The sequence below is a fragment of the Parambassis ranga genome, chromosome 20, assembly GCF_900634625.1.
Source record: "Parambassis ranga chromosome 20, fParRan2.1, whole genome shotgun sequence".
NCBI classification, from domain to species: domain Eukaryota; kingdom Metazoa; phylum Chordata; class Actinopteri; family Ambassidae; genus Parambassis; species Parambassis ranga.
The window spans coordinates 19,253,336-19,272,648 of record NC_041040.1 but is presented as its reverse complement, the minus strand read 5'-3'; the positions used below and the strand labels follow the sequence as shown (position 1 = coordinate 19,272,648).

The window sequence follows — 19,313 nt, the reverse complement described above, 5'->3', positions numbered from 1 at the left end:
TGGATAGCTTAAAATGTGCTGCACGCAGAATATCATTAAAAGCCATATTTTGTTTATACAGCGTGGCGGGATGTTGTGTTAAGGGCCGTAAATATGTGGTATCTCTGTATGTCTGTGTTGTCTCGATTTTTAAAAACAGAGCATATCACCACAACAAATACCATATTTGCACTATGCGTATGAGCGTACCCCTATACAGTCAAATAACTAATGACGGTGCAGGCCTGTAGGGGAGTGATATGAGGGAGAGTGTCAGGGGACATGCAATTTGGAGGATGTGTTGTGTATAGTGTACACACAGTAAAGCGGGAAGCTGAGGAAAAGCTCAATTCTGAAGGTTTTGCCTCAGGCAGAAAAGCTGCATAAAGACATGGGAAGGTTGTGGTTAAAACTACACATAGTTTTAATCACAAAACACACACCATTTCATACACCCCTCAAGATCACAAAATGGTAATAAAAAAAGGCGTGTTCTAACATTGAGTTCAAGGGAGACACAGACTCTCTTTAGCAGCTGTTTTTCCCTCTCTGTGAATTAACTGTGTGTGTGTGTGTGTGAGATGAGAAGTGACAGCTACTGTGGAGTGTTTGGACTAGACGTGATCCACTTGGCTCACTGCTGATCAAATCTCCAACAGCAGACTATTAACTCCAAGCAAATTGTGCCAAGTAGGTTAAAGGGAGCCTTGTCTCTTTTAATATCACTGATATCTCAATTTGTTTTCAGGGCTGTAAAAAGACTCATCTCAGTTAGCAGCCACTTGATAGCAAAAGCACATTTGTCACACTCAGCCCCTCCCCTCCTCACTCTCCTCTCCCTCCCGCTTCATTCGAGTTTGTTTAATATCATTTGATATCTTATAGACCTTCAGATTTATGCAAATCATTTCTTCTTAAAGAGCTACCACTATTCTTATTTCAATAAGCATTTTGCAATTGTTGTCACAGAAGTGAAGAATGTTATTAGGAAGACATATTTGGGATTCAGGTTAGGTTCAGGTAGATTCTTATACTCTAAGACAGCAAGACCAGCTAACTTTGAGTGAAGTTGTGCTCCTTGTTTGTTTGATTTAAATTTGGATATGTCCGCTGACGTGCTCATTGCTTAAAGTCATTGCTTTTCCGGACTGTAAGGGGCACTTTTTGGTTCATCCTTTGGCTGGGTATGCGACTTCTACGCAGATGCGACTGTTATATTAAAATATATAAATTCATGTTTGTTTTTTTCACACTGACAGCCACTAGAGGGCGCTCTAGGCTCGTCTACCTCTGGAGTTGGTGGAGTTGTTCAGAAGTGACACCGAGGATGAAGAATTCAATGGATGTAGTGATTTGGAGTGAGATGGAGAGTTTGAAAGACTTGTTTTGTTATGTTCTTTATGCTATAGTTATCTGAATAACTGTTCATATGTTACATCAAGGACACCTGTCGAGTTTGTTTTTATGCTTCATGTAGCTGAACAGCCATCAATGTGTTAGGTTAGCATACCGTACACCTGTTCAGCCTGTTGTTCTCTATTCTATTGTTATTATTATTATAACTTGCCTTTCAAGATGAAATAATTTCCCCCAAAAATGTGACGGTACATATATATATATTTTCTTCTTCATTACGCATTTTGTGGCTGGTGCCACCTATAGTCCGGAATATACAGTAGTATTTCCAGTTTCCATAATACATGTAACGTGGACTGAAAAGAAGACATTCCTTGGTTTTCTTCTCTGACATTTTTTTCTCTGCTTGTTTTACTTACAGCCATGTTATGATATGTTCACTATACACTCATCTGAAGAAGGCAACGTAGTTTATCAGCTCCAAACACTTGGTGGAAATGCACTTACAGTTTTTTTCAATTGCTTAGGCATGATTTTACAGTTTTTTCTGATTGCTTAAGCACATTTCTGTAACTATTGGCTATTTGTGCAAAACTCTACACACAAATAAAAAAACCTTACACCAAATCAGCAAAACATTGTAGATCTCTTGCAAAAGCTAATACATCTTGCTTAACTCTTCAAACCTTTGTAAAAATGGTATTTTTGTACCACACAGTTAACACAAACCATCATATTACTAAGCACACAATGTGCCAACTACACACTGATGGTATTAACTGAAAACACATCTGGCTTTTGCTTTCTCTGTGCACAAGGTATGTCCATGTGAGGTCAAACTTTTGTCATAAATAGTTCTATAAACACAGGAATTCAAATTTCAAGTATGAATGTTTATTCACACACATCAAAACAAACACAAGAAAACATACAATTTCACTGAAAGAGAGAGAGAGAGAGAGAAAATCAGTCTCATTGTCTCTCTGGGTCCGGCCACAGAATTTCATCGTCTCATGCAATGTCTTCTAGTCCAAGGCACCGGGGAACATGTCTCCTGGAGTGCCGTATCCAGGCCTGACATGATGCCTGGTCCATATCCTCGCATGCCTCCTTCCAGATGCTGGATGTCTAGTAATTCTGTGGAGTAACAGTTTCAGTTTTACATGTACAGTATTGTTGTTTTTCTCATTAGAGTATGGTACTACTACAAAACTTAGTGTGAGGGAACTGTACTAACCCATTCTCATCAATATGTCCTTATGATGCTTGCTACAGTGTAGCGGCTCAGGCTGAACCCGTTGTCCAGCTTCCCTCAGGGTCATTCCATGGTTGATCACATGATCCACTATTGTAGCTCCGATGACATTAGTAATTCTATTTCTTCTTACCCTTCCTCCTTCCTCTTCACCTCCTCGTCCTCTTCATCTAAATTCACCTCCTAGTCTTCATCCTCCTCTTCCTCATGTTCCTCCTCTAATTCTCACTCTTCTCAGTTTCCTTCTCCCTCCATTGTTCTCCACACTGAAGCTTACCTGTGGCTTATTTACAGCTCATGCTGATTGCAAAGTGAACTAATGATGTAAAACAGTTCTCACATGTGACAGTGTAGCCAGACAGTTGGCAAAATAGTGTAAATACCAGCCATAAATGTGTGTAGTTTTACTAGGAGTGTGTTGATCATTTGGAAGTTGTGTGTAAAGCAGTGAGTTGTGTTTACAGTTCAGCAAAAAGAGTGCTGTGAAGTGGATTATATTTATACATTTGCAAATTGTGTGTTACAAAAGTGCAAATTGAGTGTAAAGCAGTTTTTTTGCTTTTAGTTTTGCAAACTCAGTGAGTGATTTTGCTATAACTATTAATAGTTTTAGAAATTGTGCTATAAGAATCATTGTTAGTGTTTAAGCAATCAGAAAAAACTGTAAAAACAAGGCTCATTTTGTCAAAACCCTACACACAATTCACACATCTACACACACAAGTAGCAGAACATGTCAGATCTTTTGCAAAATAAAACATGTCAGATCTTTTGCAAAATAAAACACTTAATTCAAAACTGTACAATCATTTACCAAAAGCCCATTTTGGTACCATATGGCATTACAGTTTTTTCTGATTGCTTAAGCACATTTTTGTAACTATTGGCTATTTGTGCAAAACTCTACACACAAATAAAAAAACCTTACACCAAATCAGCAAAACATTGTAGGCCTCTTGCAAAAGCTAATACATCTTGCTTACAGTTTTTTCTGATTGCTTAAACACTATCAATGATTCTTATAGCCCAATTTCTAAAACTATAAATAGTTATAGCAAAATCACTCACTGAGTTTGCAAAACTAAAAGCAAAAACACTGCTTTACACTCAATTTGCACTTTTGTAACACACAATTTGCAAATGTATAAATATAATCCACTTCACAGCACTCTTTTTGCTGAACTGTAAACACAACTCACTGCTTTACACACAACTTCCAAATGATCAACACACTCCTAGTAAAACTACACACATTTATGGCTGGTATTTACACTATTTTGCCAACTGTCTGGCTACACTGTCAGATGGATACGGGTGAGACGGGTACGATGGATAGCTACATTGTCCCAGACGACAATGTATTGCATCTGGTCTCTTTGGTTAGCTGCTGTGATAATATTTTGTAATCTGTCTAAAAATGTAAGAATGAGGTCAGTGTTGTAAGGACCCAAGTTGGCATGGCGGTGGAGGACCCCATTCTGTGTAATGGCAGCACAAAGGGTAATGCTACTCCCATGTTGCCCTGGTACATTGACAATAGCCCTGTGGCCAGTGATGTTTTGGCCCCTTCTTCTCACTGTTTTCAGGTGAAATCCAGCCTCATCAATGTATATAAACTCATGTGGGACTTCTTCCACATCCATTTGCAAAACTCTCTGAAATACAGCAAAATATCACATTGCGTAAAATTACAGTAAAATTACATGTACTGTAAAAAGGTTATGTGTGCAGTACACAATGCTACAGTCGCATACGCCGCAGGACTTTACATTAGGTTGTGAGCTGCAGGTTTTGTCAGGTCCTGTATTTATGGAGGAATCAAACACACAATTTGTCCGATGACTGCTTGACAAAACCAGAAATGGTTATTATATAGAAGCTTTGACTAGCATGTGAGTCTTTTGTATGAGAATAAAGGTAAATATAGCACTAGAATAAATGTGAGGTGTGGTCTGATAGAGTTGTTCATCATGTTGTAGTTGGGGCTAAGTGTCTTTTCAGCTGATGGCCCTGTGGTGATGGATGTTTCTGTAGTGACACTGAAATCAATGCACTGGCTATGTTTCTATCTGCCACAAAAGACCCCATGTGCTAGATCTATATAAAACCTCAAAGCATACTTTGAAAGTAACTACTGAAAAAAAAAATGGTACGGTGGATGCAGTAGCAACAACATATTGATGTCACACTCCTCAGAGGTGTGTATTTCTAGGTTCAATGTCCCAGTTATTCAGGATGATAATAAATCCTCTGCAGCTTTGCTCCCAGTCAACATAGTCAAGCTTTAGAAACCTACAGGGGTAATCAAACCAGGAGGCATATGACAGGTGTCTTTAGTATCAATGCTGATTACCAAGATTATGACCATAAACTATAAAGACAGATGACATGACAGATGCCTAAAAGTGAGGTCAAAACAACTGGATTACCTTCAATTGGGTGGCTGTAATATAGGTCATAAACTCCACCTGCTCTACCCAAGTTAAAAATTCCTCAAATACATTTTTTTCCCAGATCTTTTTTTAAACCACTATATATATATATATATATATATATATATATATATATATATATATATATATATATATATATATATATATATATATATATATCTGGGGATATATATAAAACGCCTAATTTGTGTAGCTTAGCAGCTCTAATGACTAGACTGACTTTTTCTGATATTAATTAGGGTTTAAATAAGGCTTAAAATAAATAAATATGCCAATAAATATTATTATTATATTATTTAAAAAAAAATATTGTTTAATGCTACATTTATTTATTTTTATAGCACTTCTCTGTCATATATATCTGTTGTATTTTCATATTTCATATGTGAATATTTGGTTTAATTTTGACTGAAACGGTTACTATGGTTACTATGGTACTCCATACATTACCACTAAACCTCACTTATGGTGTATAAAATATTACTTTTTATTTGAGTTCCTGTCATATTCAATAACATGGGAGGAAATGAGGCTTTTGACTTATACACTGTACACACAAGCCCATCACAGGGAGAGATAGATTTGCCAACTTAGTCTTAACATGCTGATATGTGTTTCATGGATTTGTTACTGGCTAAAAAGAGGAAGTAACAATGCAGTCGGCAGCCAATGGAGCAGCCAAGCTATGCAAAAAACTGAGGGAGGGGCATGCTCGATGCAGAGGTGGATAGACGTACAGGCAGAAGAGCAAACGTGTGGCTTCTCTAGACGTTTACTGTGCAGTCTCTCAAGATGGATCTGTAAAGGTCCATGGAATCCTTTTAATGACATCCTCTCTGCCTTAAAGGAGCAGTTGACTTTCACCTTATAAGCTAAGTGCGGGGAAAATAAGCTTGATACTCATTGTGAATGGCACAAGTAGAGCTGCTGTCAAGTGTTACTGGCATTTGCAGAGAGAGAGAAATTAGCCCCTGAAATACAAATTAATGGACAGGAGCCATGCAGTTCCACAAAGAACTCATTCTCACCCTCATCATCCGCTACTTCTCCTTTGCCTCTCTTCTCCCCTTGCATCCTTCCTCATTACCTCCACTTTCCCTCTCACCTCATCTTCCCCACCACCCTTTAGTTCCTACTTGCCGTCCCTTCAACCCCCATCGCTCGCTCTCTATCATCTACCATTTACTCTCCTTTTGCCTAGTGTTGCTCTCGTTTGCCCTTGCCTAACCAACCGATGTCTACTCCTCAGTTATTGGATAATTTGACTTTCTCCTGCGTGCCTCCCTGCTAATTAAATGTGCTGTGCGCTGTCAGGAGAATGTCACAATTGATTTATCTTTCTACAAATAAGTGGTTGAGGCTTTTAATTTTGAGAAAGCCATCACCCGCATCTTTCCTGCATTCACAAGGATACGTTTTCGTATAAATGCCTGAGAGGAACTCACTTTTAGAGGTATAGTAGTAGTGTAGGCCTCCCTGTTCAGCAGTGCCTCATCTTCTGTTTTTGGCACCGGAAACAGAATATAAATCCATCTTCTGGCTTCAATAGCTAGTAAAATATTAAAAGAATCTAAAGAGATACATATAAGTAAGTGTAAAACACAGCTTCCTGAATCATGGGTAAAGATTTCTATAAATTGATATTTTTAGTAAATCCATATATTTTCTGATTTTTTGAAATTGTTCTTTACAATATCATTATTGTTTACCAAAAACTTTTTTTTAGTTGGGTCCATGTCTTTAACCCCCAATTTAGCACCATAATTTGTTAAATGTTAGATTTATCTTTTTTTACCGTCAATATCATGTTCTTAGCTATATGTTCTTGGGTTGTAGTTTTCATGAGAATTTATGCCACATTTAGTATAAAAGACATCCCCATCCAGAAATATTTGGTCTTAAATCATTATATATCTTTTCTACAAGGCTTGGTGTAGCCTGAATGCTAAAAGATTGTGCAGCCCGACGGCATCTTTAATATGCAGATAATCTTTAATCTGAATCTGCCTGTACCCATCCATCCCTTACATTATAAAGGCAAACCTTTGTGTATAAGTCCTCTAAATACATATAATAGCATAAATGTAATTTGTCATATCTGGGAGTTAAATTATGACCAAATGTGGTGTTTTTTTTCATGACAGTGTTGCACACTTTAGGCTCAACAAACCTCGCTCTAACTCACAAATTTTGCTTCATGGAACAACCCCCGAATCACCAGCTTGGATGGAACATGAGCTTATGTGTTCATCCCCACACAGCCTATAGGCCTCTGCTCTCCTGTTACATTGACACACAGACACCGTGTTATTTCTGTCCTGTTTAATGTGGATAATTTCTGAGGTAACAGTACACAGCGGACTGTTGTAAGACAGAAAGGAAAGTGCAAAGTCTTTATAATATTGCACACACTCTATCTACCTTACATCATTGTGCCTTTCACACCGAAACACTGCTCAGGTTATAACTTCAAGACAATCAGTGATTACTGAGTTCAATAGTTTAACTGTACTCTTCCAGCATTCTGTACACAGGGTTAGAAGAGAAAACAAAAGAAACCATTTTTATCACTACAGCATTTACACAATATTCCCGTAACCACATCTTTTTTAGAATATTGTTAAGGTATATGACACTGTTATTGTTGTTCTTCTCTACTGCTGCATAGTGGGTTTACATTGCAGGACAAGACAAACCTTGCTAAAGGATTTATAAACAAAACAAAATGTCACCATGGCAAATCAGCTGGAATGCGTGTGCGGTACTTGTGTTGTTGGTGACACCATATGTGTGGTTGTGGCGTTCATGTAAAAAAAACAGTATACCTTCACATTGTGTAGGAGTGCTGACATAAAGACAGGATGCTGATTAATTCATCTGCAACCTTCAGTTCTTCAACTTTTACTCAGTAACCACTTTAGGGAGGTTAGGGAAAGAGTAAGAGAATTATGACTAATTTTTAACTATTTAGCTATGTATTATTTGGGAATATGACCTATAACCACCTGATGAATTTGTACTTTCTTTGAGGTTGGGGAAGTTTTGGTAAAGATTCGCGTAGTCGCACCATTATTTAAAAACCTGTAAAGTTCCTCCATATCAGTCCTTGATAATGCAAACCCCTGTTTGGAGTGAGGTGCAAATCACTTAAACCCCCATTTTAATACTACAAAGGCAATATACCAGAAGGTAAAACTGAGGAACGATGATATATTTCTGTAAACAAACACACAAACAAACAAAAAAGAAAAAACATAAGGTGTGAACTTGCTTCAAAACAGCTCAAACAGGAGCAACAAGTTGTGTAGGTCAGTGATATACGTCGAGAGGTTTGAAGCAAGGCATCTCTTTGTATGATGACCTGGATGACTGAGAATCTTCATCAACATGTCAGTGACATAGTTGAACAAACAAAAAAAACGATAAAAAGACAAGTAGACAAAAGACAAATACATATTTAAACACATGAAGACAGAAAGAAAGCTTTAACGATTTGGCTATAATACTGTTCAGAACTGTGGGGACACATTAAATAGGCAAATATTGACTTTATTCGAAGGAAACTCCCAGATTCCACACTACATTTGTAGCCGCTTTGTAGATTATCAGAATAAGCCATGAACTAGATAAGAATATGCATTGCGTTCAGCTGAGCGGTGTGATTTAATAACAGCTTCTGTTAACAACCAGACCTACATTTCACCGTTATTCCTCCAACACTTTGAAGTAGCAGTATGTTATCATAGACTGTATGTAAACATGAATGATGTGGCTCCACCTCTGCATGTTTTACAAACTATTGCACGTACTTGGTGCTACCAAGTTGGAAAAAGATGCCATCTTGGAACCAGAGTCTGCATTAGTAGAGGCTGAGAGGTGAATCCAGATGTTTTGGCCTCACATTTTAGAATCTGCCATGTCCATCCAGCTTTATATACAGTCTATGCATCATGATGATGTATGGTGGATGCCAACACTTTGTGAAACACCTTATTGGCTGCTGACATGACACAGAATTGTCAGGCAGAGAGAATCTGCACATACAGCTCCGTGCATTCATGCTTTTGTTGTTATATTGTGCTCCGCTGCTATTTATTGTCGCCTTCAAAATGAACCACAAAACATTTTGAAATCCTGGACCTGGCGCACTCCAACACTGCTATTACAGTAACAGGACCCGAACACACCACAATACAAAGTGTGTCAGTATGATTAAACAAAACATCTTAACCCCCCCCCCCCCCCAAAAAAAATATATATATATAAATAAATAAATAAATAAATACATAAGACACACAAAAACATATTGAAATGTGCATAATTATATAAATTATGTGTGCTTCTTTGATACTATGATAGCTCAGACTTTGCATTTTAATCCACCAGCTCCAAAGTGGGTTAGAAAGCACTTAAAACACAGAAGTGTGACTGTAGCAGTAGTAGTAAGACTAGTCAATAAATGGTTAATACAGCTCCACCAGCTTCTTCCTCATATATATGTGTGGTATAGCTACCAAAAAACACATTTTAACCATTTGTTGTGGTACATGGTTTTAAAGGATGTTGTACATGCCATGAAACAAGCTCCAGATACAAAGGAGATGATTATTAACTCTTCACTTTGATTTCTAAATATTCCCTTGTATTTATAGAAGAGACTGGTTAGGTAATTAGAAATTCATTTTTGATACAGTCCTATAAGCAATACCAGCACCCAGACCCGTGTGACTGTGATGATTTTGCTGAATACCGCTTGGGGAGAGGTCGGTCCATTATAAGTTGTTTGTGTGTGTTGGCTTTTGAACAGACGCAGACTCCTCTTTGTCTCCTTCACCGCTACTCTTAATATAAAGGCCTCATATTTCTGCCCGAAGTCGCCTTCAAGAGGTGCCATGATGATGGCAGAATGTAGACAATAACAGGAAATGAAGTAAAAGTTTAGAAGTCTTATTATTAGTAACACAAAGGCCACATGGCCTACAATAGCTGAGAGCACAAATAAATTGTTTAATCGGCGTAGATGATGAATCCAGAGAAGGTGCTGTACTTGTTGTTGTTCCCTCCGTGGGCTTTGCCTCCGTCAAGTTTGATGTACACTTCGTCTCCTGGTTCCAGATGCAGTACTGCACTGTTACTGGCATAGTCGTAGTTCTGGTCTGCGTCCTGGGCTATGGCACTGGCACGCACCTGCAGGAAGGTACAACAAAAGGTAACATTTTAGCATTTCTCTGTTTACACTGAAGGTCCTTTAGAATCCAAGCTCTGTCATACCTGCAGGACCTAATAACGTCATATATTTCTAATAGAATGCTCCAGAGCAGGGTGCAGGGTGTACCAGCACTTCTGACTATGGTACCACTTAGACAGTCCGGCTAGAGCAGGATTCGGGCCGTATCTAGATATATCCGGATTGATTTCAATCCACCTCTCGGAGGTGGAGCTAACCGGAATGGCTTACATCTGGCTCAGGTCTGAACGCAAATGCAGCTGGCGAACTACGACAGCTTTGCCCCGACTTTATTTTCTACAGGGCTACAAAGGAATAAACTGCTTTTTTCTGAATTTTTTTGCAGCCTTAACAGACTCTGTATATTACAAGGTGCCACCTAGTGGTTTGGAGGACAAAAAACAAGCCAGGTTAAACTGGATTGAGAGCGGACGCGTGTGTGTGATAGCCAGATTTGAAAATAGGTCTGAACGTATCCAGCCTGGATTCAATCCTACTCTAGCTGGATTGACTTTCTCCAGTGTGAACAGGGCCTAATTAGTACCCATTCACACTGGGGAAATCAATCCAGCTAGAGCGGGATTCAGGCCATATCTGGATTGATTTCTATCCACCTCTCGGAGGTAGAGCTAGCTGGATTGGTTTAAATCTGAACGGAGCCTTAAATCCTGTATGCATTGCCACTGTTACACCTAGCATGGAGCAGGCATTTAGAAAAAAATTACTAATTTTAATTTTAATTTAATTACTTATTTTTATAGCACCTTTCATGCAAAACCTTTGTAACACAAAGTGCTTTACAGAAGTTAAAACCACCCAGAAACCCCACCCTGAATACTTCTCGCACCCATATGCACACACACACACCCTTTCACCATATATCAGTGATAATGCTAGCACTTATTAAAAAAATTTAAAAAATAGATAGAAATGATGAATATATGAATAAACCATTCCATGAATAAATAAGTTAGAGAATAAGCAATTTACCTGCTCTGCATTAACACTTCTCATACTTTTGATTGGCATTTTCCATGTCAAACATGTATGAGGGGAGATATTGTATGTATGTGTATGTGTGTGCTATATATGTGCTGATTGGGTGACAATAATGGCTTTGCACATATTCTCATATGAAGTGCATAGTAAAATCAGGTGCAGCTACCACCATTTAGGTAACCAGGCTTAATTACAGCCATCTTTAACATTCAACTTAAAACCTTCCTATTTAACCGTGCCTATGGACAGACAGGGTATGTAGGTATTGCTATACTCAGGTTGTAGGTTTGTAGCAGGCTCAGCTAACCTTGTTTTTACCATTACTGCTAGGGGGACCACAAAAAGATCTATACCCCACTCTCCTCTCTCTCCCGGTCCCCTCTTGTGAGCTATAGGTCCTGCTCAAATGTTTCTTCCTGCTTTGTGCCACTGTCACCTTATCTGCCTGCTTAGCCAGTCAGGCTCTGTGTATATCACCTAGACAGTTTTACTGTAAACAACACTATACACATTAAAATTAATTTAGATTTAACTATGCTAGACAACAGATGTGGATTGTCACTAATGCCCTTTATAGCAGTGATTTATTTATTAATTTTTAACTGCTTTTTATAACATTTCTAATATGTTGAGTCAAGGGGTGCTATATCATACATAAGCTAAGTGTGATAATAAAACCAAATCATCTCTGAACATGTATGTATATATGTTATGTGTTGTACCGGGGTGTGGCGGCTAATTTAGCTTTACAGATGTCAAGTGATGAAGGCATGTAGCATGTCCACTCATGGAAAATTATGACATATTGTACATGCAAGCTGTTCATACTGAGTCTGAAACACATTTTTTCCCAAGTCAATAAAAGTAACATAAATGGTTAACTTCTTCACTTTAATTTACAGAAGACACTGGAAAATGTGGAAAATACAGAACAACAGGCAACAAAGGGTGAATGCTGGAATTGGACTCTCTTCACTGCAGTGAAGACCACAGCATCAATTTATGGGACGCACCTTCAAACAAGTTAGTAACTTTAATGTTTGGCAGCTTGTAGTCATCAACTTAAAGGGGCTGAACTGAAAAATTAAAACAGAAACCAGTAAAGAAGTCAACATAAATGTAGCATTTGTCTGTAAATACTCTAGACGAGGCCTCTCCAAGGCCAATGTGTTCCCTCTGCAGCACTGCACTGAAAGGAGAGGTTCTGCAGGTGCAGACCACAGACCACTTCTCTGCTCTCATCCTTTCTGCCAGATGTTTGCTCACTTTTGCATTTGGTCAGTGCTCTCACCCCTAGAGGTAGCATGAGGCGGTGTCTACAACCCACACAAGCTGCTCAGGTAGTGCAGCTCATCCATGATGGGACATCAATGAGAGCTGTGGCAAGAAGGGCTTGTGCTTACAGTCCAACACAGTGTAGGGCGATTGGCATTTGCCAGAGAACACCAAGATTGGCAGATTCACCATTGGCACCCTGTGCTCTTCACGGATGAGAGCAGGTTCACACTGAGCACATGTGACAGACACAACAGAGTCTGGAGATGCTGTGGAGAACGTTCTGCTGCCTGCAACATCCTCCAGCATGACCGCTAGCTAGCCCGTGCATGTGCATGTCCATCGATGCTATGGACTGGCCTGCCCGTTCCCTAGACCTGAATCCAATCCAGCACATCTGGGACATCAGGTCTGCTTCCATCCACCAACACCACGTTGCACCACAGACTGTCCAGGAGTGGACTGATGCTTTAATCCAGGTCTGGGAGGAGATCCCTCAGGACAACATCTGCCGCCTCATCAGGAGCATGCCCAGGTGTTGTAGGGAGGTCATACAGGCACGTGGAGGCCACACACACTACTGAGCCTCATTCTGACTTGTCTGGAGGACACTCAAGTTGGATCAGCCTGTAATGTGATTTTCCACTTTTGAGGATGGTTCCAAATCCAGACCTCTATGGATTAATAATTTTGATTTACATTGATCATTTTATGTAATTTTGTCCTTAATGTATTCCACTGTGTAATGAATGAAGGTTTTCAACTGGAATATTTCATTCATTGAGATCTAGGAGGTGTTATTTTAGTGTATTCTTAAATATAGGAGTAAAGTGCAGATGACAGCAGGTCAGACACGTAGACTGTATGTCAAAATGGACGACGTGGTTCCACCTCCTCCTGTTGTACAATAGTGAGGCCAAAATATCTTGCTTGTGGGCGCTGCCATGTTTGATAAAGATGCCATCTTGGAAAAGAGTCTGTACAGATTTTCACCCAACCACTGCACTGAGGACACCCCCTCTGCAATGTAACTCCCTCCCCCTTTTTTAATCTATAGTAACTAAAGAAATACAAACATACTGAAAAAAATGAGCATTTGAATACGGCTCGTCCATCCACTATGTCCTGTACAGGGTCTTAAGGACCAGCTATCAATGGGTGAGAGGCAGGTTACATCCTGGACAGGTCGCTAGACTATCATAGCGCTAACACAACCAGATAAACACCCATTCACACTCACACTTAGCAAATTTAAAATCCCAGATTGTAGACCCTGATACTTTGAAATATGGGAAGAACCTGGAGTACTCACTCATGTGCAGGGAGGCCAACTGCACATAAACTTTCCATGTGAAAAGCCCTTTTCCTGCAGTGTGTTGCTCGGTAACCTTCAGCTCTGCTCCAGACTATCCAACTGAATGTGACCCACTAAGTGTAAAACTGTGGTTAAATTAGCGCGATTACAACAACAGGTTAATGAACACTGTGTGTAGCCTTGGGAAATACTGGTACACACAATGTCACAATGGAAACTTCACTGAGCTGTAGGACGTGTTTGACACGGCTTTGTTTACTTATTTATCAGCACATATCGTTTCACAAAAGTTACATTTAAAAAGAGGTAAATTCCGGTACTCTATCTTTTAAAAAACATTTTTAAAAAGATGTGTTGCTTATTAAGCCTGTAGCACTTTTTGATATCTATTATCAGGGTTATTAATATTTATGTTTACTTAGCACCTTAGATCTCCATATTTGTATCCATGTATCATATATTGTGCTCATACTGCGTACTGTACTCTTATTTTGGATTATAGTGACACCTATACTCTTATACTCTGTACTTAACTGCATTTAATGTAACTTGATACCTCTGGCACAAGAATTTCCTTCGGGATTAATAAAGTTTTATCTTTTCTTATCTTATCTTATCTTATCTTATCTTATCTTATCTTATCTTATCTTATCTTATCTTATCTTATCTTATCTTATCTTATCTTATCTTATCTTAAATATTGTTATTGCATCTATGACCTGTCTAGTTATCTGTGAAAAAACAAGAACAATAAAATAAGCCCTCAGATTAATCATGGCAAGAGCATGTCCTCAACAGGAAGTCCCTCTGCTGTGTCTGAAATACTTGTTTTCTTCTGTATTTGTTATTGATTATAGTTCTGAGTGGAGACCACTGAATCAGAATCAGAATCAGAATCAGAAATACTTTATTGATCCCAGGGGGAAATTGCTTTCATTCCAGGTGCTCCATGTATACTCAAAAAAGACAAATACAAATAAGGTAAAGTAGTAAGTGTAAAATAAGAATAAAACCTAATAAATTCTAAACGAATGCTGGGTAGGACATTTTTTATTATGTGCAACATATAATGATAATTATTCTTAGTCGTCATCTTTAGACTATGTCTACTGTGGATTACACAGACAATGCTGCAGAGCTGTCCTGCCATGGCGAGCAGCTGCAGGTTAGGAATCAGCATGTGGAGTCAACTTGAGCCACTGGAGTTAGTGAAAGTGAAAATAGTCCGACATGCATAACATATTAGAAATGTATGTTATAACATACATTTTACTGTACAAGCACAAACCGACGGGTCACTAAAGCTTCGTTGTAGTTTTATACTGTCAATGATATTAATGCTTCCATCCTACTGTCTCAAGAGTTATTTTAATGCCTTACAGTCAGTTTTTATGTAGAGAATTCACTACTTATAACATTTATAAAAATGAGCAGGTCCAGTTATTAGGGAGCTCAGGTTACTTATGATATTTATAATCAAATCCACCCCCTCCCTTTAAGTGCAGTTATATGCATTTATAAGAATCTCAAATAATCCAAGAATATAGAAGATTTCAGCCAGTTCCTGCGTTTATAAATTTTTAAGATAACGTAATGCATTCTGATAAAACAATAGCTTTGTTCTTTCAGACTTATATGCAGGCTAATAAAGCTGTAATATCTGCAACTGTGAGCTCATTGGCAGATCAATCAATCAATCAAACTTTATTTATAGCAGGTTTTCAGGGCGGGTTACTGAAATTCTTTCGCAGATGATTGATAAGCCAACAGTGATGAGACGGTGAGGACAATAAAGGTGAAAGGAGTTTAAAATAACACACAAAGGGCATGAACAATAAAAGCCTAAAACCTACAGTAAAAAATGAATAATAGTAAATATTAATAAAATAAGAGATGAGAGTGAAATTAGAACATTGTGAAAAGATGCTAAAAATAAAGCAATAATAAAAAGTGACAAGGGTAGTAAAAAAAACATATAAAATAAATAGAGAATTAAGAGTACAATATGATATTATAATACCAAAATATGATAAGAGAAAAACAACCACGTTCAAATGACATAAATCAAATAAGACATTATAATATGGCGTAGATCTTTTTTTTTTAAAAGGCCTGGAATTTCTTTGAGTTCTTTATGACACCAGAAGGAAGAAAAAAACATCATTCTGCTTATTCTGTGCATGAAAATCTATAAAACAATTTAAAAAATCATTATTGAAATAACATGATTTGAACTGAAACGGCAGCAGACAGCGATAAACTAATTTAATGACATTTTTCTGTGATAACTTAAGGTGATCCCAGCATGTGTTCACTGAACTGCGTTTTTCCTCTGAACGTGCTCTAATTGAAACATGTCTGATTTGTCATGTTGTGCAGCACTGCTGCTTTAATCCCAGGGATGCTGGCTGAGGCGTGTGTGTGTGTATGTGTGTGTGTGTGGTTCGCTGACAGACAAGGAGGGATGTGCTTGGCGAAGCAGCGCTGCAACACTGGCTTTACCCCACAGATTGGATCTGCTGCTGACAGTCTGATCACTACAGAGAGCTGGACGCTGTGATGCAGGCACAACAGATCAGATCATTATTATTATTATTATTATTATATAACATTGAAACTTTGTAACATTATCAAATGAAACATATGCTGACTTGTTTGCATTTTACTTTATGTGACAATGTGTCACACTGAATTATGAATAACACTTTGTGGGTTTGTGGGATTTACAATCCAGATTAACGATCACACAAACAGGATGTACAGGACCTCTGTGGGATATATGGCTGACATGGGAAGAGGCTTCTATGCACTCTGCTCTGACTTTTTCTTCCACCTCTAATGGGAAAAAATACTTACAGAAATACCCATCTTCATTTCAGATTATAAACTCTAATCTCTGTCCCATTGAGCCAAGCGGCAATTTCCTGCGCGCCCACCCACAGAGACCAGAGACTCCCTGTTGTCAGAGTTGTTAATAATGATTATTTAACAGTCAGTCATAATGTCATTGTGCACAATAACGTGACTATTTAACGTTGTGTCACTTTTTTATTACGGTCACATCCGATTACACCAGATTAGACCATTTCCCAGGCCAAATTAGTGCGTAAAGATGTTATCCTTTGTGGATAATCTCAGCAGGTGTTTTTTAATAGTTTTTTCCCTGCATTTAAAACTGCATCGACGTGCTACAGGTGCGCAGGGTGTGTTACCTGGTTGTTTTTGCACAGATCTGCCCACATACTCGTGCCGTCTCCTCCGCGCATCAGGACGTGGTACGTGAAGAAATAAATCCCGGGAATGGAGCATGTGAACTTTCCGGTGGTGGGATCATAGTGGTTTCCGAGGTTAGTCACCACGTCGTCAAATTTGAGAACTTCGTAGCCCTCGTGCTGCTTTTTAAGCCCTGCGTAAAAGGCGATTTTGGGCACGGTGCTGTACGTGGCCGCGCTGATTGCACCGGCAGCCGCGTTCGGTCCTGGTGGTCCCGGTAAACCAGGTCGACCAGGTTCACCTTTGTCACCGGGTGGCCCAGCCGGACCAGGCGGGCCAGGCTCACCCGGAGGTCCCCTTGGACCAGTCTTACCCGGACGACCCGGTTCTCCTTTCGGACCTTGTATTAAAGTGGGTAGAGACTGTACCAGGCTGTTGTCTCGGACCGTGTCCGCAGACGCGGTGCTGGTCGGAGATTTGTTGTTGTACGGGTCGCACACCATCCTGCAGGTACCGAGCATCTCGTAGTGAGCGGCTGATCCCGCTGAATTCACCAGAACCGGGATTAAAATCACCAAAACCAGAACCATAACGACACCCAGGACTCCCGCCGCCACCAGCCGCTTCCTGCCGACCAGTCGCGTCAGTGCAGGGCGATCCTGTTGTCTGCTTTTAGGTGAAATTTTGCTGGCTGGTGAGGAACTCTTTAAAAAGAAAAAAATGTAGCAACAGCTACACTTCTTGGTAATGTTAATGAACTTTTAAAGGAGGAGACCCCCACCCCTCCTCTCAGCGTCCTCGTCTCTCTCCTCCACACACTTTTTTCTGCTGATGCGGTGCTTGTTGAAATCTCTCTGAAAGTTCGGCCGATTACTGCGTGGTGATTTCCAAAATCTTTGGATTCAGCATCCCTGATGTGCTCTCAAATCCTGACACAAAGCCCACACTGAGGTGTTGGTACAGCAGCTGGATGGAAGATCAAACACCAGTAAGAGCATCTGTCTCATACAGAGAGCGAGAGCGAGAGAGAGAGGGGGCGCATAATATCCAGTCATCCAATAGAAAAAAGGGACATATGATCCACATTTATGTAGTTTTGTCTTTAATTGTACTCAAAGATAAAAGATTGATCTGTGTTGTAATTTCAACCTAAGGGATTAGGGTCTAATCTCGTGGAGCTTGGATGAATTGTTTGCAATGTTTTTGCTCCAGAAGAAAATATAATTTCTTTAAATACAAAATATCAGTGTTCTATTTTGAATTTAACAAAAAAGGATTTTTTTAATAGTAGTAACACTTTAAAAGACACTTGTGTCCTGTCTCTTGGTGGCCTTACAGGTCAAAGTTAGGTCCGGCTGCACGGTGTTTTGTTCCATCCTTAGTTCAACTTCAGGTTCTTATTGTTTGTCACCAGGCATGCTGCCTATATCAGGGCTACAGACTGGATAGATGTATATATATGTATATATATATATATATATATATATATATATATATATATACATATGTATATATATATATATATATATATATATATATACATATGTATATATATATATATATATATACATATATATATATACATATATATATATATATACGGTGTGTGTGTTTACTGTATTATTATTATTATTTTGCATCTACATGGTCTTTTGTGTTCTTAGACAAGTGAGTCACTTTTTAAAATGGTGGCTGGACTTTATGCTACCTGGTAGTTGTAGCAACTTCCAAACTGCTTGATTTATTTATTTATTTATAAATAAACTGGTCAAAGTTAGCTTATAAATGTATAGTGAAATTGGCTTTAAAGTCACAGTCCACTTGTGGTGTTTTATTTTGAAAATCCACCGGATTCTCTCTCTTGTTCTTGTGTATATGTGACAGTTGTGTCATGTTAAAAGCAAGGCAGAGATGGGGCGTGTAGGAAGTGGCTTTAGCAACCGGAACCCCTGTGTGTGTGTGTATAATCTGAATAAATCCACCACTGGTCTGGGCTGATGTTAAGTACGTACAACACATACACTATCAGTGAGGCCTTAGACATTTAGAGATAGCTGTACAACTTGATATGGAGTCAATAAAATGTTATTTGTGTTAGATATCTACAGTCATTTGGGGCCCATTATGTCATAAATAGTCTGACAGCAACAGATTTTGGCTTCCAGTGTGATTAGATATGCACATCTGATAGTGTGAGTAAAGTGATGCGGGGCCCCATCAGGGAGGCCTTTTACTGTCAGT

The 19,313-nt window shown here is 38.9% G+C and overlaps 1 protein-coding gene across 1 annotated transcript; it reads right to left on the bottom strand.

Annotated features, from left to right (window-relative positions):
* Positions 1 to 10,050: 10,050 nt before the first annotated feature.
* Positions 10,051 to 17,686, bottom strand: c1ql3a (complement component 1, q subcomponent-like 3a). Its single transcript, XM_028433231.1, has 2 exons — positions 17,072 to 17,686; positions 10,051 to 10,230 (listed from the first exon to the last, which is right to left on the bottom strand). Exons 1-2 carry the CDS (start codon positions 17,660 to 17,662, stop codon positions 10,051 to 10,053), a joined length of 771 nt encoding a protein of 256 aa, XP_028289032.1. The 5' UTR covers positions 17,663 to 17,686.
* Between the last annotated feature and the right edge of the window lie 1,627 nt (positions 17,687 to 19,313).

Bases quoted from the DNA above. Each gene is read 5' to 3' on its own strand.
- c1ql3a (XM_028433231.1), bottom strand. From the start codon at position 17,662: ATGGTTCTGGTTTTGGTGATTTTAATCCCGGTTCTGGTGAATTCAGCG. The intron at 10,231-17,071 runs GTAACACACCCT...ACCTTCCTGCAG, and splicing joins ATCTGTGCAAAAACAACCAG to GTGCGTGCCAGTGCCATAGC.